Genomic DNA, 22475 nt, shown 5'->3' on the forward strand with positions numbered 1-22475 from the left:
ATAAAAAAATTGTGTAAGGGGGAAGATGTGTTATGTGGTAATGTAATGTTATTATTTATTTATTTATTATTAGCACGGACTTCGGTTCTACTTTCTTGATGTTCTAGAGTCCAGAGTCCGTGCCGTGTTGTTCTGTGGGCAGTTGGAAGCTAGTTGCGTTGCTGGTGGATGTCCTTCGGTGATGCGGTCTCTTTTCCAATAAATGTTATTTCCAGCTTCTTTTGGATTCGGCTTTACTTAACATCTATCTAGAAGACAGATAGTGTATCTGTGGTCATCAGCTCACTACCTTCATGGCTACAGAGGATCCCTCGACCTGCAAAATGGAGGACACAAATCTAAAAATCCTAATGTTAGGTACAGCAAGCTTAGTGTACAACCAGCCATGATCTTGGTAATATTTTATTTGTTTAATCCTGCGACATGGAACAACACCGCGATCCAAAGCGGGAGGACTTTCTACTGTATTTTTTTTAGACATCTTTTCTTTTGTCGATTTCTTGCCAGCTGAAAGGGACAGGCTGATGGGAAGGGAGCACCTCTAAAAAGCAATGAGAGTAAACACGCAACCTCTCCCACATATTTTATTTCATCGTTATCACTACAAATTACAGCAGAACTTTTAATTGGGCACAATCGGTTCTTAAAGTCCTGTGAAAAATATAGATTCCCCTTAATCTGATATGCAAGGATTGAGCAGAATCAAGGCGGAAGCAGAAGTTATCAGCATGCACTTTTTATAGAACGCACCATTCCTTTTCGGCTTCCGTGCGCTCAAGTAAAAACTTTGAATGATTTCATTATCTGAAGGCAAACACTTACAACAGTCTGTCTTTCTTTGTCCGAGTCTCATTTAAAGGGGCATTGCCTTCTGCTTATGGGGCGTGAGACTGTTTCAGTTGCTAAGATGATTGGTTTGGAACTTCCCAACACGTTTGTCACAAAAATTTTGTTTGATTTTGGTTTCATCAATCAATGAAGTCAGACTCTGGCTGTTTAGAGTCTAATTCCACACAAAAGAAATAACACAAGTGGAAAAGTGGTCACACAACAGTGGCTGTGAATTTTAAACAAACAAGTGTCAAAATAGAAACATGCGTGCATGCATGCTCCAGAAATTACCAACATGATACATGAATTGTTACAAAAACAATCAGACATGGATAAATACCAGAGCTTGCACCATCAGCAGTTAAAGGTATGGAAATAGCTCATGTTTCGTAGGACTGAATTTATTGTATGGTGCTCAAAACAGAAGCAGTTTGCTTTCAGTTGCATTAGACTCTCTCTGGTGTCATGCTGCAACAAGGAAGCAGACTATTGTGCATGCACCACTAGAGCACCTGTCCAAGTACAATGGGCTGTTCTACATCATTGAATGGTTGGTGGTTTCTCTCCTTACTTCAGGAGTCTAGTTTCTTTATGATCAAGGCCCTTCCACTTGCTTCCTTGTCCCACTGTCTTCCAACAGGAAGGGTTATCCATCACCATTTAGCACAGACAATGGCATGCTGGACCTGCAGGCTTGTACTATGTTACACTGGCGTTCCCTCGTCTTCTCTCTGCTCTTCCTGGTTTTTGAAGTAGTCTGGAAAAAAGGACCTCGGTCTCTGAAGGTCAATCATGGGCTCACTGGCTGTTGGACGTCCTTCCTTCTGCCACTGCGCCAAGATCATGGCCCGCAACAGTGGTGGATACGGAACATAGCGGATGGGCTCTGGCTCAGGCTTCGGCATGTAGATCTTAAAAGCCTCCTCGTAGTGTTTAGGCACCACTCGCCAGTCATGGTACATAACACGGTCAATCTCTTTGGCTTCAGGCTCAGTCTTGCCTACGGGAAATAGAACGACAGTCAGTCCGAAAGTCATTGCTAACCTGGTTGCATCAATACAGTGATTCTCCCTGGTAGATTTCCTGGGAAGATGCCTACCGTTTCATCTACCAGCTGCTACAGTCATCTTAAAGTGAGCATACATATGAGAGGCTGAAAAAATACATAATGCTTCAGTTTCATGGCTGTGGTATTTTCTACTGCTTCAAACCAATTGCACTCCATGCGGGTTTTGCATCATAAATCATAAAATTAGCTAACCTAAATCTGTCTTTCTCTGCCTTTATTGCCCATCTCTTGCTCACAATAACCTCTGCTCATGGTGTATTTCTCACAAAACCTGTTAACAACTGGTACCAAATTGTCCCTTCAAACTTGCAATATTTCCAGAGAAGATGTTGACTTAGGGGCAAGGAAATTACTCTGTTTTGTTTTTGGTACTAGATGGAGAATGTGAGAAGCCAGCACTGGTGTGGAAGGATGCAAGTCCCTATACTTGCAATTCCTCAACTTTTAGTAACATCAAAATCCACACCCAAAATACTCTTTAAACTTCATTGTGTATCATGCAAATGAATACAAGCATATTAATTGTAGCTGCCCTCATCTAGAATCATTAATTAAAATCCTCTCATCGCTGCTCAGGAGATGCCACTTTAAATCTACTACCGCAAATGATTATATTGCTTTTAATTTTGATCACTTTTATTTAGTTTGCTGTGTTTTTCCTAATGGCCATCGGGCTACAGATTTTGAATGCTCAGGAAATAACGCTTTGGGTCCGCTACTTTTAATGACTGCATCACCTTTGACTTCCTGACAAATGCTCAGGCTGCGAAATACCTTTCGTAGGCTTACCAAAAACATACAGTGCAGTCCTCCCATTGGTTGTATTTATTGTCACTCATTTGTTTGCTTCTTATTCGTTAGATTGCTTTCCTCTAAATACGTCTGTCCGTCCCCAGGAGCACAGACTCATTATCATCCTTTTGACTGGCTGACTTGTATACTTCCACTGCTCACATTTAAGGAACTACTTTTTTCTTTTTGGTGAAGTACACCACCGAGAGGCTATGTGCCTTCCAGTTCTCTCCCTTGTGTTGTTCTTCCCCCCACCAAATACCTACCCAATACTCTGTGCTGCACTCTCCCTCGTGTTCTATTCGTTCTTGTGTGCTTCACTCTCCCCAGTTTCTCACCCACTTCCCATGTTGCTCTCTCCCTCACCTGCTTGTCCTACACCATGTGTTGCACTCTCCCCTGTATATGTCTCCACAATCGTGGTGACCCCTCTCTCGTGCTTCTCCCTCTTCCCTCTGTGTTGCTCTCTCTTCCCCACCACCTGAATTATTTTTTCAATTTTACCCCCCCTACCCACTCAGTTGATTATCTTTCCCTCTCGTCCACTGCCCCCCCCCCCCCCAACCTCCAGTCCTTTTTTTTTAGGACTTGATGCCAGCACTACGTCCCCACTATCCCCTCCACAGTAGGGTATTTCTCCCAAGGCATCCACACCTTCCCTCGCAACCTGGCTCACACTAGTTATCTGAAACCAGCTTGATGTCACAAGCTTCAGCAAAGACCATGCAGCTCTTATCGCAGCTTCGAACTTCAGGGTTGAAGAGACCCATCCCTCAAGCCTAAAGAGCGATAGCCGTAAAAGCCTCTGTGGGTCACTTCTTGTACCGGTTATTCAGTGCAGGTATACTGCTCTGATTCTATATCACCAGCTCATTAGTACTTCTTTCAGGGCACGAGCTGAACCACTTGTGTGTGTTTTTGCAATAATCTGAAGTAGAGCTGCACTGAAAGAAGGGAGGGTTCCTCTTTCCTATCCACCTCTCACCGGAGATAGGAGGGTAGGACTAGGAACCCTTGTAGCATTCATCACCACAATGGCTTCTCTAGTATATACATCATAACCATAATGGTGAATTCTAGTGAAAACATGCATTATGGTGCCCTCCGGCTAACTGCACTGTTAATGGGTGCCACAGACCCCGAATAAACAAGCATTTGCAATGCACCAGGTCTCGCTGTTACGAGAGTTTCAGCTATTGGGCATTGTAAATAACAATGCCTTTTATTTATGTTTTTAAAACAAAAATAAAAAAAATACATTATTATTTGCAATGTCAATAGCTCAAACTCGCGTAAATGCAAGACCTATTGCACTGCAAATGCTTGTTTTAGCATCAAATTGAAGATTGTTTGTAAAATGCTTTTAATTAACTACACAATACATTTGTACTTCCTTACTATGGGAGAATGCTCAGTAGTGTGATTTACTGTAGTAGAAGCAATTATCAATTGCCTTCATGAACTAAGTCAGACCTTCCTTTGCAAGTCCTGCAACATGCCTGCTTTAGCCAACGAAAAGCAAGCTGGGTTGACCTCATTATTCCCCAGATGCCAAACACTCAGTGCTCTACCGATACACAACACACAGCGCTCAAATGAGTCACATCACCCAAGGCTTTTGTTAGGTGTGCATCACCGTGTGCTGCCCTGGCACACAACACCATGTGTGTCCTCTGCGTCCACCCCTGCAAACCCTCACCTTTGCACTCCACCCTGTGCCCCCATACATATTCTTTTTTTTGCTGGAGACTGTAATTTTTACAACTTCTGGTCTGTGCCCATTGCTTAGGGCTACATGAGTTTAAAAACTGGAACATTACATAAACACAGAAGCAGCACTGCAGTTTTGAGTAGAACCAAGGTGCACAGAATAATGTAACTGGTGCTGTTCATGAACAAAAAAAACAGACAACGATGCACAAAGGGGCCTTAAGCGCAACGTTTATATACAGTACCATCTGGGGTAACTACATTTCTTTCTACTTGGCCCATAGTGCAGTAGAAAACAAGTTCATGCATCCGCTTAATTTATGCGATTGTTATACGTGTTTTAACGCACAATCCACTCGTGATATGGGCCGCAGACAGTGTCACAGACTCGAGTCCGAACCTATCAGGTTTGCTTTCCCATCTGATGAAATTAGGCAACCCCTTACGCGGGGTGACCGCGATCAGTAGCATTTGTCACAGCAGCACTGACTGATGCAAGCCTGTGCAAGCTTTGCATGGAGGAAAGGGGAGGGAGGAGTGGATGGGGTTAGTGGTGATCAGGGGCGGGAGAAAGTGCTCAGAGTCTCCCACAAGAGCGGACTAGTTTATCTCCATCCTTTCTGCTACATGCCGAAGCTACAGTCGCACTGCATTCCCATAGACAACCCCCCTCCGAAGAAAAGTTAAGGGGATGTGCACTAAACCTCAAACCGGTTAGAACAGGGGAGCTGCATCCGTACATTTGTTGAACCGGAGTTTCTCACCACCCCCTCACAAAGAGGAAAAAAATAGACTAAAACAATGTATCTGCCTCCCCGGGGTCAAACACCGATTCGTCTCCTGTGTCGGAATGGTCAATTGTAACAATAAAACGAACATAGACTGTGCAGCCTCCAGATGCACAAAGTGTGAGACTGCGAGCCCCCTTAGTTAGCTTCAGACCGTCAGACGTGACTTGATATCCAATTCAATCTTTATTTCGATCTGTTAGATCATCAAAGATGTACAGATAATCACAGTCATTATAAAAACATTAATTATAAAATTCGACTGACGATGTATAAAACAATTCATCAACAAGAACTAAAAATCATTAGTAAGATAAAGTTATTATGAGTCCGCCTCCGCCTTCAAGATGCGGGTACGAATGAACCACATTGCTGTGAGATATTTTGCGAGTGCAAAGACAATTAGAGGTGACACATCAGTCTTTAGAATTCTATACACAGGGGAGAACTATCTGAAACCCAAGTCTTTGAGAAGGGGGACGAGCCAATATTTTCTAATGCTTTGATAGGCTTTGCAGAATAGGACCACATGTAGATCATTTTCTTGAGAGTATGCACATGCCGGGCATTGCTTGGTGGTTGGTGGCGATGACCAAGAGCTAGTGAAGGACCTGAGAGGTAGTGTGCCGTATCTCCACCGGAGAAATAACTTCCTGGTTAACACAGGGGTCATACCATCCAACACACGTTCCAGGGAATAGGAGTCTTTACTTTGTGTAAATAAGTTAGTCAAAGAACCCTCGCGCTTGCTGTCCAGAGCAATAGTAAGCTTTAGGTCATAGTAAGCTTTTGACAGAACTTTACGTGGTATCCTGGCAGATGCATTTGCTGGGTCAGTCCACAGTTCTGAGAGCCCCAAACTCTCACATGACCTTTTTATGTAGTTTAGCCAAGGAGTGTGGGTGGCTTTTGGTAGAGTTAAAAACTCCTCAAGCTCGGTCCTATAGTTAATAAGTTCTTGGCTGCTCCATAATCTTCGCCAGAATGTTAGAGGTTTAAGTCCCAGTTCTTCTACAATCGGTCTAACTCCCAGATCTAGTCTCAGAGGAAGTAGAGGCGTGCTTGATGGAAGAGCAACCAATTGTCTGATGAATTTAATTTCCTTTATCATCATGTTTTGGGCGGAAGTGTGACCCCACAATTCGGCCCCATAGGTGACAGCTCCCCGTGCCTGGGATTTATAGATCTGGATGACCGGACCAAGTGGACGATATGTTGGTTTGTTCATCATCCTTGTAATCCCACCCACGATCTGCACCAATTTCATGTTTGCCTTGATCTTGTGTGTCCCCCATGTCATGTTCTCATTTAAGGTTACACCTAAGTATTCAAATGTGGAGACCCTCTCTAATCACGCTGAACCAAGCAAGGGATTGGGACGTGTCGAGGGGGTGGGATTTAGGATCATATATTTTGTTTTAAGGGCATTGATCTCTAGGCCCCTCTGCGTGCAGAATATTAGAAAAGCGTCAAGTATCCTCTGATTTTGGACAGCAGCAGGGTGTCGTCCACAAACATAATGGCGGGCACCCTGCTGCCATTCAATTTGGGAGCATCGGTGTCATCAATCCCGTTCAGGTGGGCGATTACCCCGTTGACAAAGAGGCAGAACAGGGTCGGTGCAAGCACACAGCCCTGTCTCACCCCTCTTTCAACGGGGAATCTTTCCGTTAGTTTACCATTTCTGCCACACCTGACACGTGCAAAATTATTCCGGTGCAATCTTGTCAGAATAGCACGAATTTCAGCTGGAACCCCCATCTCAGCGAGCACGCTCCACAATCTGGATCTTGGCACCAAATCAAAGGCGGCTCGCAAGTCCACGAAAACAGTGTACAAGCTACCCCCCTCTATTAGTGCGGTCTTACAATAGATGAGGTTTAGGCGGAAAATCTGATCAATTGTGGACACCCCCCTTCTAAATCCCGCCTGGTATGGACTCAGTATAGCCGTTTCCTCTAGTCAGATCTGAAGGCGGTCTAATATAAGCCTGCCAAAAAGCTTCTGGGACACGTCTATTAGGCTGATGGGCCTGTAGTTGGCTGGGAGCAGAGGCAAGCCCTTCTTGAATATAGGAACCACCTCTGCCCCCAGCCAAGTACTAGGGACCTTCATGCCCAGCAAGACAGCATTAAATATTATCAGCAAATAGGGAGCCCATACGGCAGGCTCTTGTTTGAACAGGTCACCTGGGAGGCCATCCAACCCGGGAGCCTTGCCTGATGACAGTCCCGCAATAGCGGCACGCACCTCCTTTTCTGTGAACAGGTCGCCGTTAGAATGGCTAACTGTAGTTGGGGGTGGATTGCATGAGGCCCCTGCCTCCGAAGTATAGAGGGACTGAAAGTGCTCCTGCCATACCCCTGGTGCAATATTCGGTTCTATTGCTGATACTAAATGCTCAGATCCCGCATTAACAATTCGCCAGAACTTGCGGTAGTCCCTGGTGGCTAGAGAACTAGAAAGTTCCTCCCACTTGCCCTGCTTCCATTCGACCTTGGCCTGGGTGACCAATTTCTTATATACCCGTCTTCTGTCCTGTATCTCCAATCTACTTTTACCCTCCTTGATGCATGAGAGGAGATCTCCCTTCGCCTTGCGGCATGCAGCGTTATACCATGATGATTTACGATGTGCCCCGCCCCCTCTGCTTTGACCCTCGATAAAAAGATCTGCCGCCATGGTCCTAATGAGATCCTCATGAGCCAGATAGAGTCATTTGTGGGTTTCCTCACGTAGAATACCCACTTTTTCCAAAATTGGGATTATTCCAGCATAAAGCTTTGGGAGCTTCTCACTACTAGCAACTAATTTTCCCCACCTAATTCTCCATCTGTTGTTTTCAAGGAGGAGCCCAGGATTAGCCACCACCGTGGCATGATCTCTGTCCTCCTTGCAAGCGAAAGCATAGTCCAGTTCTAGGGCATTGTGGTCGCTATCGACTCTTTCAGTCACCCTGAAGTCGATAATGTGCGACCACGAAGAAAGTTGTACAAGGACGTAATCCAGACGCTACTCCCTGCCCATTCTATTGTAAGTGTATTTACTGGTTATGTCAGATTTAATACGCCCATTGCAAGCTCTATCACCATGTTTAAGAGTTAGGGCAGTGATCTGTAGGGCTAGAGGTGTCCAAGCTCTGGGAGGAGGGGCCACTACAGAGGGAACTGCCCACCTTGCATCCTCTTCCGCGGAGAAACCATCTAAGAGGCCTGCAAGGGGCTCAAAGTGTGAATTCAGGTCCCCACCAACCAGGAATGGGGTGCCCTTAGGAATTTCACTAAGGTAAGCTGATAATTCCTCAATAGTAGGTGATTCACGTGATATATTTACCGGCCTTGAATATACATTTATCACAGCAAGTCTGGAAGAATTTGGCCATTCAAGCAGAACCACTAATATGTCCTCAGAAGCCAGGGGGAGACGTACCGCCTGGCAACCCAAATGGGTCGCCACCCACGTTGAAAGTCCTCCAGAGGGACGACCCCTACCCCCCCACTTTGCGGGAATGGAAAATGCCAGGAAACCCAGTCGAGAGTAATCTTCCCTCGCCCAGGTTTCCTGAAACATGCATACGTCCCCGGAATCCACAAAGACAGTCCAATCCTGTAGATCCAGCTTGTTGCCCAAGCCAGCCACATTCCACGAAATTATCTTCAGGGATGGGGGCCTGGGACTCAAGGCCACTATTGGGGAGGAAACAATGTCACTTACATTGTCCAGGGGTCTTGCCTCGGGAGTCAGATCTCCCAAAGGTTCCCCTGGCTCCATGTTTATGAGGGGAATGTCCACATTGATTTGAATTTTCTCTTTGCTGTGTGATGGAACATCAGGCTGCCCCGACTTTAGCATTGGATCCAATGTGGGTCCAGGGGATATAGAATCTGCCTCCACACCCTCCCTGAGGTACGAGTTATGCCCACTGATGTTATACCTGGACTGTCAATCTACCATGTCCATGTGACTATACCTATTGGACAAGGGAAAATATGTGGGGTGTTGAAGTCTGGGACGGCGATAATCACCTATCTCTCTACCCCTCCAACCACCTCCCCTCCTGTGACAAATTTCCCAGCCTTCCTTTTCAGTTTTCGGTGTATAATACACTGGTTGGTGACGACTCAAGTAGTTCAAGTCTCCTCTCCCTCCTGCCTCAGGAAATCTACCCCAGCCATCCTTCTCAAATGCGTGTGTCAGCCGGGGGTAGAAAAAGGAGAGGGGTAGGGACTGGATATTGGTCCCCTAGTCATCATGGAACCAACCACAAATGTGGGAGACCGTCTTGGGGTCTCTAAAACTAATCAGGACACCGTCTCCTTTGATGGTTTTTCTTGAGCTACCCACCCACGGGACCCTTCTTACCATAAGGACGTCACTTGTTATACCTTGCGGTAGAGGTCTATACATGGATAACCAATCCATCACCTTATTCTTAAGAGAAGCGGTAGATTCGATCAGAGTGGTTTTTAGCTCTGGCACCCCCGCTAGGATTACTGTATACTGACTTGCCTCCGGCGGCAAGTTCACTACTCTTGGCTTTTTGATATTTCCTAGTGTCTCCTCTGTTGGTACTACAACTTTTTGAGGTTGGCTAGGGGCAGGAGTGTTAGCCTTAGGCTGTTTGGGCATAGTTTGGGGAGGGAGTACTTGTGGCTGGTTGGGAATAGCAGTGTTAGTGCTTGATTGCGTGGTCTTAAATAGGGGGGCAGTTGGTTTGTCCTGGTGTACTAAGGATCCTGCACTATTACCCACCTTAATATTAGCTGGGGCGCCCCTCTTGTTGTTTGTCTCTGCCCCCCCTCTGCCGCCCTTGTTATCTATTTTGCTCTCTATTTTGGGGTTGTCGGCTAGTTGGGCCGTGAATTTCTCTATATTCGCTAGCCTGGCTTCCATCTTAATTAACCGTGCTTCTAGAGGGCATAATAAGGTTCTCAAAAGTGATCCTATATCGGCTAGGGTAATGTCTTCGCCAGAAGTCTCAAGGGAAGTGTTACTTGTATGTTCCAATATCGCTACAGGCTGAGACTCTGTTAGTATAGCCTCAACACCCTCAATAGGCGAGTTCCCCACTATGCTCAGTCCATAACTGTTCGCCTTCAAAGTAGGATTGGACTTTGGGGTTTTTGTCTTTTTCCCGCCTCTTTTCTGTGCCCTACTTTTCACTTTGGGGACTGCTCCTTCCCTTGTCCCCTGCAATGTGACTGTCATTAGTAGTGACCGTATCTAAAACGTGGTCCGGATTGGGGAATAGAGCAGGGTGGGGTTGGACCAGTGGGAGATTCAGCAGGCTCAGATCATTAAAGTCGCTTTGGTCTTTCGCGCTGGTATGCGAGCTGGAGTTGGACAAATCTAAATTCACTAAGTGCTCGCTGGCACTAGTTACCCCGTTACTAGGCTCAATATGCTCAGTACAATTAGGTCTATTGGTTGGGCTCTTGGCCTGTGCCAAGGGACCCATAGAGGATCTTCTCACCCAGTCAATTTCTTGGGAAATACGCCTCTCCAGGATTGTAATTTCATCGATCAATAATGACCCAGCTTTTACAAAGTAATTATCCAGCGTACCTTTGGCAGCTCCAGTTGCCGCCTGCGTGCTTTTACTCCTTGTTTCCATCGTTGTCATCGTTAGTCAAAGTTGGAATCAGTATCTACCAAGGAGACGGCTGAAAGGGTGGTGGCCTGGTCCTGGTCCCGACCGGTCTCGACCGGTCTCAAACGGCCCGCCCTTTGCCCGGGCGTCGACCCGCACGCGTCCCGCGTGCGCGGCTGGAGACAATCCTTTATGCAGGGGGGAGGTGGGCGGGAAGAGTCGCAGGTGCGCCTGGCGGTGTTCGCGCTCCGCCTGCTGGGACTCGCAGTCCCGCACCCTCTGGACAGTGAATGGCAAAGTCAGTCAATCCCCAATGGCATGCGCCCGGTTGAAATCCTCGCAGGTCACAGAAAAGCCTTTCACCTCTTCCACTCGGGAAATATAATCACCTCACACGGCTGCGAGCGGCACCCCTATGGTATCAGTCCACAGCCTACCCGTAGGCAAGGGGGAATCACCAGAATAATTTTGGTGCGCATTCTGTGGCAATGTGAACAAGCGTTTGCCAGGCATCTGCTGTTTATTTTTGCATCGAGCTTTCACTTTAAAGCGAAAGAGAGATGCAAAAATAAACATGCGGCGCCATGTCTCCTTTTTTTGTCCGGCCCAATCAGAGAGGCGGACTGGCGCGTGCAAGGCAGCGTGGCAAAGCTTCTGATAAGACACTTCGTCACAACAGCCGTAATGCAGGCGATCCAGTACGGATGGGCCGGGCAAAAAATGGCAGCGCACCGTTTAACACAAACGGTGCCGCAAGCCAATGGAAATAAGGGGTGGGGCTTCAAGCCCTTTTCAGAAGGTACAACGCTAGGGGAGACCTAAAAAAGCCTCTCAGCTCCCGGGTTATGTAACAACTGCTCAGCCAGAGCTAAAGAGTTCAGGTGTGCTGCTCAACTGGATTTGAGAAATCCTTTGTTGCACTTTAATGTAAAAACGGTTGTGCAGTATCATTAAAATATGCATGTCAATTCCTATATCATGAGGTAAGAATCAAAGAAGAGTGTGCTTTAATTAATAACATTAATTATCAAAATTATACACATACCACAAAAAGAAAATGTGACTGGTAAAGGCAAATGTGCAGTAGAGGGCTGTAAAAGGCATTTCTCCTGCTCTGCGGAAACAGCGCACTCATGCGTTCACGGAAGATTTACTGTCATAGACACAATTCTGCCCCTTCAAAGGAAGGACATGTTCACTTCAGTTGGAAAAACATAACCTAAGAAACACAGTTTAAACCTCAGTACAGAAAAGATGCAGTGTCAAGTACTTGTATTGTATTGGGCACTTTGTATCTCTTGTCATCGGGGTAATGCTGCCAGGCAGTATTTTACACTGCTAACATCGGTCTATGAGTCGAAGATCCTATAGGATCCAGCCTGGTAACTGGAACCAGACCTTGGTTGACTGCTCACTAATGTACTAAGAATTCACACATTAAGGGAGCTAGGGGTTTTTGTCATACACTCTCTAAAGTGACACTCAAACCCACAAAACATGTGGCAAATTGATTATCCCTCTTCTCTTTCTGGAATAACAAGACTGTCTAAAGAAAAACAAAAAGCAAAAGAGATTTCGATGGAAAGGCATCACCCACTATTCGTGGCATGCTTCATCACTGGCCAGTCCATCCCACCATGTTAAGAAGACACATGCCGGGAATGCTACTCCCAACATGAGAGCAGCGCTGGGATTGGTCTGTGCACCGTGGTCCGGCGCTCTAACAGACTTGGAGCTTGTGGTTTTTCTCCACCTGGCTATACAACACAGCCCAGTGGAGAAAGGCCAAGTGTGCATGACGTTTTGGCCAGCTTAAGACGGTGGGTCAAACAGTCATGGGCACTTAGTGGCGCCCATCATCTCTTCTCCCCGCTGCTCTTGCACAGAGTGCATGGCCCTGCCCTATGATGCGCTCGCTGGCAGTCGCAGGCAGGAAGAAACATTTTTTATGATAATAAAATTGGTTTATTTTAATTTTATTTTTCAAGTGTTTACCTCTGCTGCCATTAGGTGGGGTGACACTCCTCCGCCATATTGGAGGCGCCGCCCCTGGATAAGGCTTTCTCTGGTTAAATCTTTTGCTTTTTGTTTAGACACAGTCTCATTATTCCAGAAAAAGCGTAGGAATAAGCTTTTTCCGTACTATAAACAAACTTCGACAAAACTAATTATTTCATCCCGTTCGAATAATAAAATCTGCCTTTCAGATGATGAAGACTAATGACATGACTTGAGCAATAAAAATTGCTTCCTTATACGCAAGGTCCTTATTGAAAAATAGGTCACATATAGTGTCTTTATGGAAATCATTACCTTCAGATCATTTTCTTGAAAGAAACCTGGATAGCCTTGAGCTGAAGAAGTGGAATCAGACAAATATGTAGGCATTTGTGTATGTATGATGAATTATCTGGAGAGTGTACCTATAGCTACAGGGGGATTCAAACAAAAGTCGGAGCACCGAGATGCGATTCAGAATTCATTTTGTTTTGAGGGACAGACTATTTATCAACTAATCTGCTGCAAATGTTGCCTAAAGAAGCTGCAGCCTAGGCATTATATAGCCCAAACGTCTACAATTGATAGCAATCCCATGTGCCCAGTTTATTGAACAGAAGGACAACACTTAGAGTTATAGAAGTTAGAGACATCAAATATGGTGTACATTGACAAATCCCCCCCCCCCCACCTACGGACACAACACTTTTCAATAGCTCAGCGAAAGAGTAAGGATCCTCATTCAGGTCAAAACATTTGGATATGTTGGCCTGACTATTCCAGTATGCATGAATACAAAGGGTCCACTGCCCTAGCGGTTGAAGTACCAGTAAACCGCACTTAGATCCTTACTATGTAGTGCTCAGAAAGACCAGGATGATGAGCCTGATTGGGTATTCTAAGCTGTGCAGTATTACTGCACTCCTGAAAATTATTCCGGAGCCAATTTCTTCAGGTGTTAGTTGGAAGAATTTATGGGAGGAAAAAAGGAGGAAGATAATAGCAACGTTTTGAGGATTTCCATTGCATTCACACGTTTTTCATCAATTTAAACTCACTGACTCGGAACGGAGTGAAACAATCGCCCTGGCTTAATGCTATATGTTATGGTAATTGAGTAACCAGGAGTGACTTTACCATATGGTCATTCTCTGAAACTCGAAATGAGGGCCTTGGCCTTTACCCTGCATTCGTCCCACCTCTTAATTCTCCTTTGAAAGCTGGCAGTTTTTAAATTCAAATTGTTTTTACTGCCTGACTTCTTTACAGAAACTGACCGACTGCCTTATCCTCTTTAATAATTGGATTTGGCATCATGTTATCAGTGGTGGTTGAGCTAGTCAACTTCCCCTTTTTCAAAATTGATGTCCCACAACCCATAAAGGCCCCAGTGTGACCTCTGCCTATTTTGGATGCTCCTTAGATGGTCAAGCGAAACAAAAGTAATATTGCACTAGTCTTAATCCTGCCTCATACACTGTGTATTGTACTGGCTTTGCGGCTGATGTGAACCACATGATCTTCATGCAATTGCAGCAGCCGAGGAGCCTTCTGCGGACTGCTCTTCAGATCATTCCAGCTTTCTCCGAAAGCGGACTCAAAAGGTAGCTATGCCTTGTCATGTATTTCTAGTTGGTCATCCTCCTTATTGAGTGCTTCTGGGCTGTGCACTGCACCTTTGCTATCTGCAAGGCAGTTTCCACAATACACACACTATGGCCCTAATTTAGAGTTTGGTAGGCAGCCCATCGTTTGGCGATGGTGGTAAAGGTCATTACCTCCAAGGCTTTGGCGGACTACCGTCTGCCATATTTAAAGATCTCTGCGGCCTGGCGGATATCTCTGTCTCTTCAAAAGGGCCACCACCACAGCAGCTCTTCAGAAGGCAAAATGGTCTGCTTTGTGCTGAGTGAATACCATATTTCACAGTTGCTCAGCAAAATTTTTGTTTAACTCAAACTCTAAAAGTAGGAGTTTGTTTTAATAAAACAAAATATAAATGACCCAGACATGGTGGAAGTTTTCTCCCAGTGTGTGTTGGGAGGCATTTTAAAGGTCGAGCCCAGGCAGTGCGCGTGCGCTGTCTGCAAGACCTGTTGGATTTAATGAAATGACTATAGTCCCGCCTGCAGCTTTGGATAGGCTCACTCCAGCATTGCTCAGCTCTGCTTCCTCCGTACTTGTTGTGCAGCCGATACTTCACTTCCGTTTACGGCTGAGGAACACTGGCCAAGTACAGTTTTCGTAAGCTGCCACTTGTTATCAGTTTATCAGGATTTTTCTTTCACCCAGAATGTTTGCCAGTTTTGAAGCAGCCGCCCGTTTGTCACCATCTTTTTTTCCCTGAGCACGCACTAAACTGCTGTTTGTGCGCCACCCCTTTTTTGATTTTTAAAACACACATGCAAATCTCCATTTCTTTCCAGTTCATATTTTACTGTATCTTCCCTCCCGTCCCTTCTTGTTGCAATGCCGCCTCCAAGCTATACCAAAGTTTTTCCAGCAACTGCCGCCACCACTTCGGAGGTCCAAATAGACCTGTTCCTCACTTCACAATTTCCATTTACTAGACCAGGAGTTCCCCAGATGCAGTTACTACTGTAGTAACATATTTAGTGCAACCACTGTGTATTTACTTTTCCTTAGACAGTAGCATGAGTACCACTTTAATCTAAAATTGGTAATTTCTCATTCTTAATCCACTAGACAGTGCTGCCAGCTGCTACTCTGGTCCCGTCTGTAATTCCTCATTCTAAGTCCTCTAGGCAGGGCTGCTAGCTGCCTCTCTGGTCCCAGTGGTAACTCCTCATTGTAAGTCCTCTAGTCAGTGCTGCAGCTGTGTCTCTGTTCCTAGAGGTAATTCCTCAATCTCAGTACTCTAGGCAGAGCTACTATTCAATACTGATTTGCATAATTCGGTCGTCAATCGAGGGTAGAACAGTTGGCTAAAAATGAAGCTGGAATGCAATCCAGAGCGCTCACAAGTGGTTTAGTCTATTCTCAAACATTCCTCCCATCACTTTTCATGTACTAGAAGAATCGCCTATAAAAGAAACCCATGGGGAAGTCAAGAAGGTTGTTGTATATTTTTCCAATCACTGTAATGTTTTTCCTGAATAATACCAACAGTGCATATTATGGAATACACATTTAAATGTCTTAGGCTACAAACTGCAAAACTATTAACCCCATGCAGCAGTTAGACTCCTTTGAACATTTATAGCAAAGTCGAAAGCGTAATATGTGCCCTTCCCTACAACTGACCCATAATAGTAGGAGTAGTTAAAGATCCTGCCTAGGGAGAAACCTTAGCTTTCACTGTGCTTATAACACTTTATTGGTCCATCCTTCAAGAATCTGGAGAAATATCTGCGCCAAACGCAGTCATGTTGAACGTGAGAATTTGCTATTTTGCACGGACATTAACTCTAAATTATCCATTCCATGCTAAGAATGTTCCATAATTTTATGAAGCAAAAGAAAGATTTTGGTGAATACCTCCCTGTTGTAGTAAAGCTTTCATGCTTGGCTAGTAAGAAAAATTGTGCAATCACTATTGGACGGAGGCAGGTATCGGTGAAAATAGCCCAGTAGGATGATGATTGGCCATGCAGCATGAGTGGTCACATATTTCTTTAAAAATCTTAAAGGGAAAACATTCTAAAAGGCAGCAGCTTTTTCCTAAAGGCCACTTAATACTGCCAGAGGAAAAGAAACACCTGTTGCTTCAGATTCTACACTACAGCTTTCTACAAGTAGGGACACATTTTGTTCCAGCTAGGGAGAGCACTCCTGCCTCTATACAACTGAAAAGAGGTGTAAAAAAATAGTCTTTTAAACTTGACATTTTTAAATGCTTGCCTGGTCTTCATATGAAGAACAGGGCGCTTGAGTCTTTGTGCTGCACCATCAGGCATACTCACCATTTTTTGTCAGGAACCCCCAGGCTTTTCCGTGGTCTAAATTCTATGAAATAGAAAAACACAAAGAGCTGTATTATTTAAAAAAAGAAATATTTGACACGTGAATATATTTGAGATTTACCACACATTACCAACTTATATCTCCTGAAAGAAAAAAAGGTTAGGAATGCAGGATAAAGACACGTGTGGTACTGAATACATTGTGCAAGCTCTAGATACAGCACAGTGTGTTACTACTCTAGTTGAAGTACACACAAGTCTGTCAACACACTGGACCATGATCTGTAAAGCTCTTCCACTCCAGTACTGGACCCCACACGGATGACTACATACGCCCATCAGTTCTGCCCTTTTATTGAGGCCTACTTGTGAAGTACCCTCTCCTCATCTGCACTGAAAGAAGAAAAAAATCACTGTATAACTAGTGTCAATAATGGTAATGCCACGTTTGCTTTGGAAAAATGTGGGTTCTCTGTATATGGCACATTTAAGATGACTGTGATATACATCAATATGTAGTCACCTGTTGGGAACAAGATTTAGACTACTGCAAAGAAACCTAGATTCAACCTTTGCTAAGGTAGGCCATCATGGGCTACTACAGCAATGTCACTACACTCTAAGGCATATTATCATGGTTACCTATTATGCATACATGTCAAGTGTGGGCCACTTGAAACTTAGGTAATCACATTGTAAAGCACAATGCATTTTTTAAAGATACCCCAACTTTCACATTAAGCTCATGAGCGGTATGGCAAGCATTCACGAGTTGCATTTGAAAGTAAAGGCAGCTATGGACAATATGCGGTCATTAAAAACCTATTAATTAAACTATGTGTGTTCTTAAGTCAACAGATGTCCTCGAAGCAGAGCTTCGTTTTGGATCACATCAGGCCAACTAGCCACAGGGACCCAGTGAAAAACGAATATTGGGTGAGGACTATGGAGCTGTGTTTAGGGATGAACTGGCAAAGGCACGCACCCCTAGACTTCCAGCCTGACAAAAGCCCAGAGGGAAGGCACCCAATTTTCTTGTAAACACTTACAAAGTAGTAGTAGTAGTAAATGTTTATTTCGAATTAAAAATCCATAAAGCACACAAACTTAGGACAGTTACTGTGATTGAAATAGTTTAATATCCACATATATTATCATACAATCAGCTACAGTATTCTAATAAAATCAGTTTTTATCAAAACTTAACTGTACACAATAATTACATTCCTTCAGAAAAGCATTCCATAATATATTGATAAAAACGAATACAAATATAAAATTAGCTGCAAACTTTCTGGCTTTTATTGCACTTTATGAAACTCAAACCCAGGAGAAGTAAAGTTTGCAGTAACCGGATCACTGTTTTAAATATGCGGGTCCAGGCTAGTTCTTCTAAAATGTCCAGCTTTGTGGTATTGCTCTTCTTACCATGTTCACTTGCACTTTCTCCATCGCGTTTTAACATCCTGGTCTGCTGCCATTCTGTTGCACTTTTGCTGCTACCTTGCACTTTGTATTAGGCCCCTTATTTACTGTTCTCAATCCTGATCTCAAAGTGCATTAACATTTTATGATGGTAACTGCAGCACCCAATCTGGTTTGAGGTAATCTCACTTGTTTGAACCAAACTTGGTATGTTCTCTTGCTGCTATTCTATATTTGCATCTCTCATCAAGCACTTCTTTTATTGCCAAATTAAGGCACTGTGTTCCTCTGCACTTTGTACTTTCCATCCAGTAGTTTAACAAGCATCCTTATTCAGCGAAGCTTGATGCTTTTAATTTTTTTGTTATGTTTGTAAATTATTGGCCATGTTTCTGCAAATACTACGTTTTAACTATTTTATCTTGTATGGCATAGTCTTGCCATGTGAATTACTGGGTCGTAATGCACAAACAGCACGCAGACTTTTAGAATGCCAAATGACCACATCATTTTGCATCTAATTTAGTCGTGGGCCGAATGGTATATTTTAAATGCAGTGGTATCTACGTACATAAAAATATTTGTACCGGGGACTAGTTTGTGGACTTCTGCTCGCTATCCCACAGATTTCCTGTTCTGCTGTACAGACATTTTACTTCCTGTTGGTGAAGGATAGCAATAGAAAGTCCATTCTTTATTTATACAGTACTTAGCGGGAAAAGCTGCCCCTACAATGAATGTTTTTGACAAAGTATTTGGTCACCCTTTTTCTATAGCCCATTTTGGAACTAAAAGTAATTACTGGCCCTGCAATTCTCACGGATATGGAACCGCACACAACACCAGTATGAGTGTTTCAGTGATGTTCATGTTGTCATCATACCATGTTCAAGTTGAAGCTTCCACAGAACGTTATCTACCGAGGTGTGATGGTCGGAGAGTCAGTTGCCGACTTTGTTTCCAACTATGGCACCCAGTACCCTAACCTTGAATAAATATTCTTTTTATTCTACATTTCCTATGCTAATTTTAATTTATATTGCTCTCTATGAGTAAATGTTTCTTGGTGCTGTAGAGCAAAGCAATAACTAAAGAAAACCGGTAAAAATAAAGAAGCACTGGAAAAACCATCAGGTCTAGCCTATGTGAGAGCTATTGGCTTTACCAATGTTCTTTATCCATGTGGTAGAGCAGCATAGATAGAAGTGATTAAAAAAAACAAGCATTTACAATGCAATGGTTTCGCCTTTGGAAAAGTTAGAGCTATTGGCATTGTAAATGACAAAATTTGTATTTATGTGTTGGTTTTGAAAACAGATAAATAAATGGCATAGTCATTTACATTGCCATTAGCTTAATCTCGGCAGTCACTCTGCACTCCCTAGTCACTCTGCACTCCCTAGTCACTCTGCACACTCCCTACTCTGCACACTCCCTACTCTGCACACTCCCTACTCTGCACACGCATCTCCTTGCACAGTGACCTCATGGCGCTACAGCATTGGGACGGGAGAGGGAAACACTCCTTTCACAATGACCTCAAGGCGCTGGACTAAGGAGACCGCACTAAGACACAAGCCGGCTCAGGGGATCGCTACTGCTTGACCTTGTGCAATATCCTCGGGGGTGGAAATGGACAGCGGGAGGAGGGGCGGGAACAGGCACACGGACAGCGGGTGGGGGGCGGGGAAGACAGGACAGCAAGCCGTCTTAGAGGATCACTACTGCTTGTCCTGGCAATGCTCAAGGCATTGAAGCATTCCTAAGACACAAGCCGCCTCAGAGAATCGCTACTGCTTCTCCTTGCACAGTGACCTTAGGGCGCTACAGCATTGGGACGGGAGAGGGAAACACTCTCTTAAGAGGATCGATACTGTTTGTCCTTTCACAATGACCTCAAGGCGCTGGACAAAGGAGACTGCACTAAGACACAAGCTGCCTCAGGGGATCGCTACTGCTTGACCTTGTGCAATATCCTCGGGGGGCGGGAACGGACAGCGGTCGGGGGCGGGAACGGACAGCAGGGGTATGATTAGGGATGGACAATGCAAGCCCAAGCATAGACATGGCTCACCATACATCCACTGCAATAAGCAAGCTGATTAAGTGCCTAGACCCTGCCGGGTATATGTAGCGCTATACAAATTTTCTCTAGCATGGGTCACAGCATCACTTTCTTGCTTTGCCAACCTCTAGTAAAGAGTACATAACATTAAGAGTAAATAAATAAAATCTTAACTGTAAAAATGTATTTTGTATTTCAGCGGGCGTCGTAGCAGACCCGATGATGAAGCATGTCACACACAGTGTGTGTGAGTGAGGGCAGTTTTTCATCATACACAAGTGTGCCACTGCTTGTACACTTTTGATCAGTTTGTTTTTTCTGTCTTCTCCACCCCTCTTGTGTGTACATTATATTGACTCAGGGGGTTAGGGGTGGTTGAGTTACATGTAGACCCTCTCCCCTTCTGTGTGTGAGAATACCTCCAAACCTGTCCCAAGATGCTTGTTTCCGGTTCAGGGAAGACCTGGCATGGCAGTTCAGGCTGGACTGTTCCCATAAGGAATAGAGTCAAGACGGATTTGTATATTGCTGGGTCTAAACTGGGGTGGCAGAGTGAGCTAAAGAACGATGATGGATTCAACCACATCAGTGACTGGGGGTGAGTGTCTGGAATGTTTCAGCGCTCCTTCCCCCATCTCCTGGTGTTTGCTAGCGTTTGAGTTATTCAGCACAAACATTAAATGTTTATGAAAATGTGCGAGTACAAATGTCATTTTCTCATTTACAGATGCGTTTTAATTTTCACAGAGACCCAAAAGGAGGTACTCATATGGTAGTACCCTGAACTCTACTGAAATCAATTGAGGAGTACCCAGTTATAAATTTATGTATAAATATTGACTAAATACCACCGGTGGGTCTGTCCCAGTAGAGCCTTTTTCTTCGCAACATTTGAAGAGTTGCAGTAATTGACACATGGAGATATGCGTCTTATAACACTAGTTACCATGAATCCTCCCGGGATAGCAAGGAAATAATTTTTCGTAAATTCTCCATCATTAACCGAAAGGTATGGGTAAACTGGAGATGAAGTAGGAAAATCACCGGTGTGCCTTTTAAATACCCTGGGCTTTAGCAGATATGCATTTTTGTTTCGGCGAAAACTGAACTTTTGGAGAAGTTGACTTTTTCATAATTTGTGGCAGTTGTATTTGAATTTCCCTGCGGTATTTACATTTTTGGTATTTACATTTGTGGTACAATAATGCTGTTTATTGAAATACTGGCAACAATAAAAAATAAATTAGGCAGCGCATTGGGTTATTACCTTGGAGCACTGTACTATTTACTTCAGGCAAATGTGATTGACGCAAAACTGTTTACATTTTATAGTCAGTGTCAACAAATTCAAACACCACTGCAGCAAGCTGTTGACATATACAGGCAATATCAGCGGCACATTGAAATATCGCGTACACAAGGGTGTTTGATTGATAAATCCGATAACGCTGGCAAATTCAAATACCGCAGACACGAAGAGGCTTGTTTGCAGGTTGCTTCCGTTACGTCAATGGTACTCATTTCATCGGCCTGGGATATCAGCGAGCAGAACAGACGGGATGGCTTCGGGTTCCACGTGGGCGTCTAAGCGCTTCGGGTTCCACGTGGGCGTCTAAGCGCTTCGGGTTCCACGTGGGCGTCTAAGCGCGTCGGGTTCCATGAGGGGGCGTCTAAGCGAGTCGGGTTTCATGAGGGGGCGTCCAAGCGCGTCGGGTTCCATGAGGGGGCGTCTAAGCGCGTCAGGTTCTATGAGGGGGAGTCTAAGCGCGTCAGGTTTTATGTGGGGGTGTCTGGGCATCATGTTCGATGTGAAGGTGTCTGGGCGTCAGGTTCTATGTGCGGGTGTCTGCGCTTCACGTTCTATGCGCGGGTGTCTGCGCTTCAGGTTCTATGTGAGGGTGTCTGGGCGTCAGGTTATACGTGGGGGTGTCTGCGCATAAGGTTCTATGTGGGAGTGTCTGCACGTCAAGTTCTATGTGGGGGTGTCTACGCATAAGGTTCTATGAGGGGGTGTCTGCGCATCAAATTCTATGTGGGGGTGTCTGTGCATAAGGTTCTATGTGGGGGTGTCTGCTCATCAGGTTCTATGTGAGGGTGTCTGCTCATCAGGTTCTATGTGAGGGTGTCTGCTCATCAGGTTCTATGTGAGGGTGTCTGCTCATCAGGTTCTATGTGAGGGTGTCTGCTCATCAGGTTCTATGTGAGGGTGTCTGCGCATCAGGTTCTATGGGGGGGTATCTACTCTGCGCATAAGGTTCTATGAGGGGGTGTCTGCACGTCAAGT

At 44.7% G+C, this 22475-nt stretch overlaps 1 protein-coding gene across 1 annotated transcript in view; it reads right to left on the reverse strand.

Moving 5' to 3' along the window:
- Positions 1 to 568: 568 nt before the first annotated feature.
- Positions 569 to 22475, reverse strand: part of MRPS34 (mitochondrial ribosomal protein S34) — a 29329-nt gene continuing 7422 nt past the window's right edge. The window contains exons 2-3 of the mRNA XM_078662983.1: positions 16702 to 16744; positions 569 to 1831 (exon numbers count right to left, since the gene is read on the reverse strand). Coding sequence (XP_078519109.1) covers positions 1536 to 1831; positions 16702 to 16744 — 339 coding nt within the window. The 3' untranslated portion in view covers positions 569 to 1535. The remainder of the gene's footprint in view (positions 1832 to 16701; positions 16745 to 22475) is intronic.

This window comes from Lissotriton helveticus, chromosome 10 (genome assembly GCF_964261635.1).
Source record: "Lissotriton helveticus chromosome 10, aLisHel1.1, whole genome shotgun sequence".
Taxonomy (NCBI): Eukaryota; Metazoa; Chordata; class Amphibia; order Caudata; family Salamandridae; genus Lissotriton; species Lissotriton helveticus.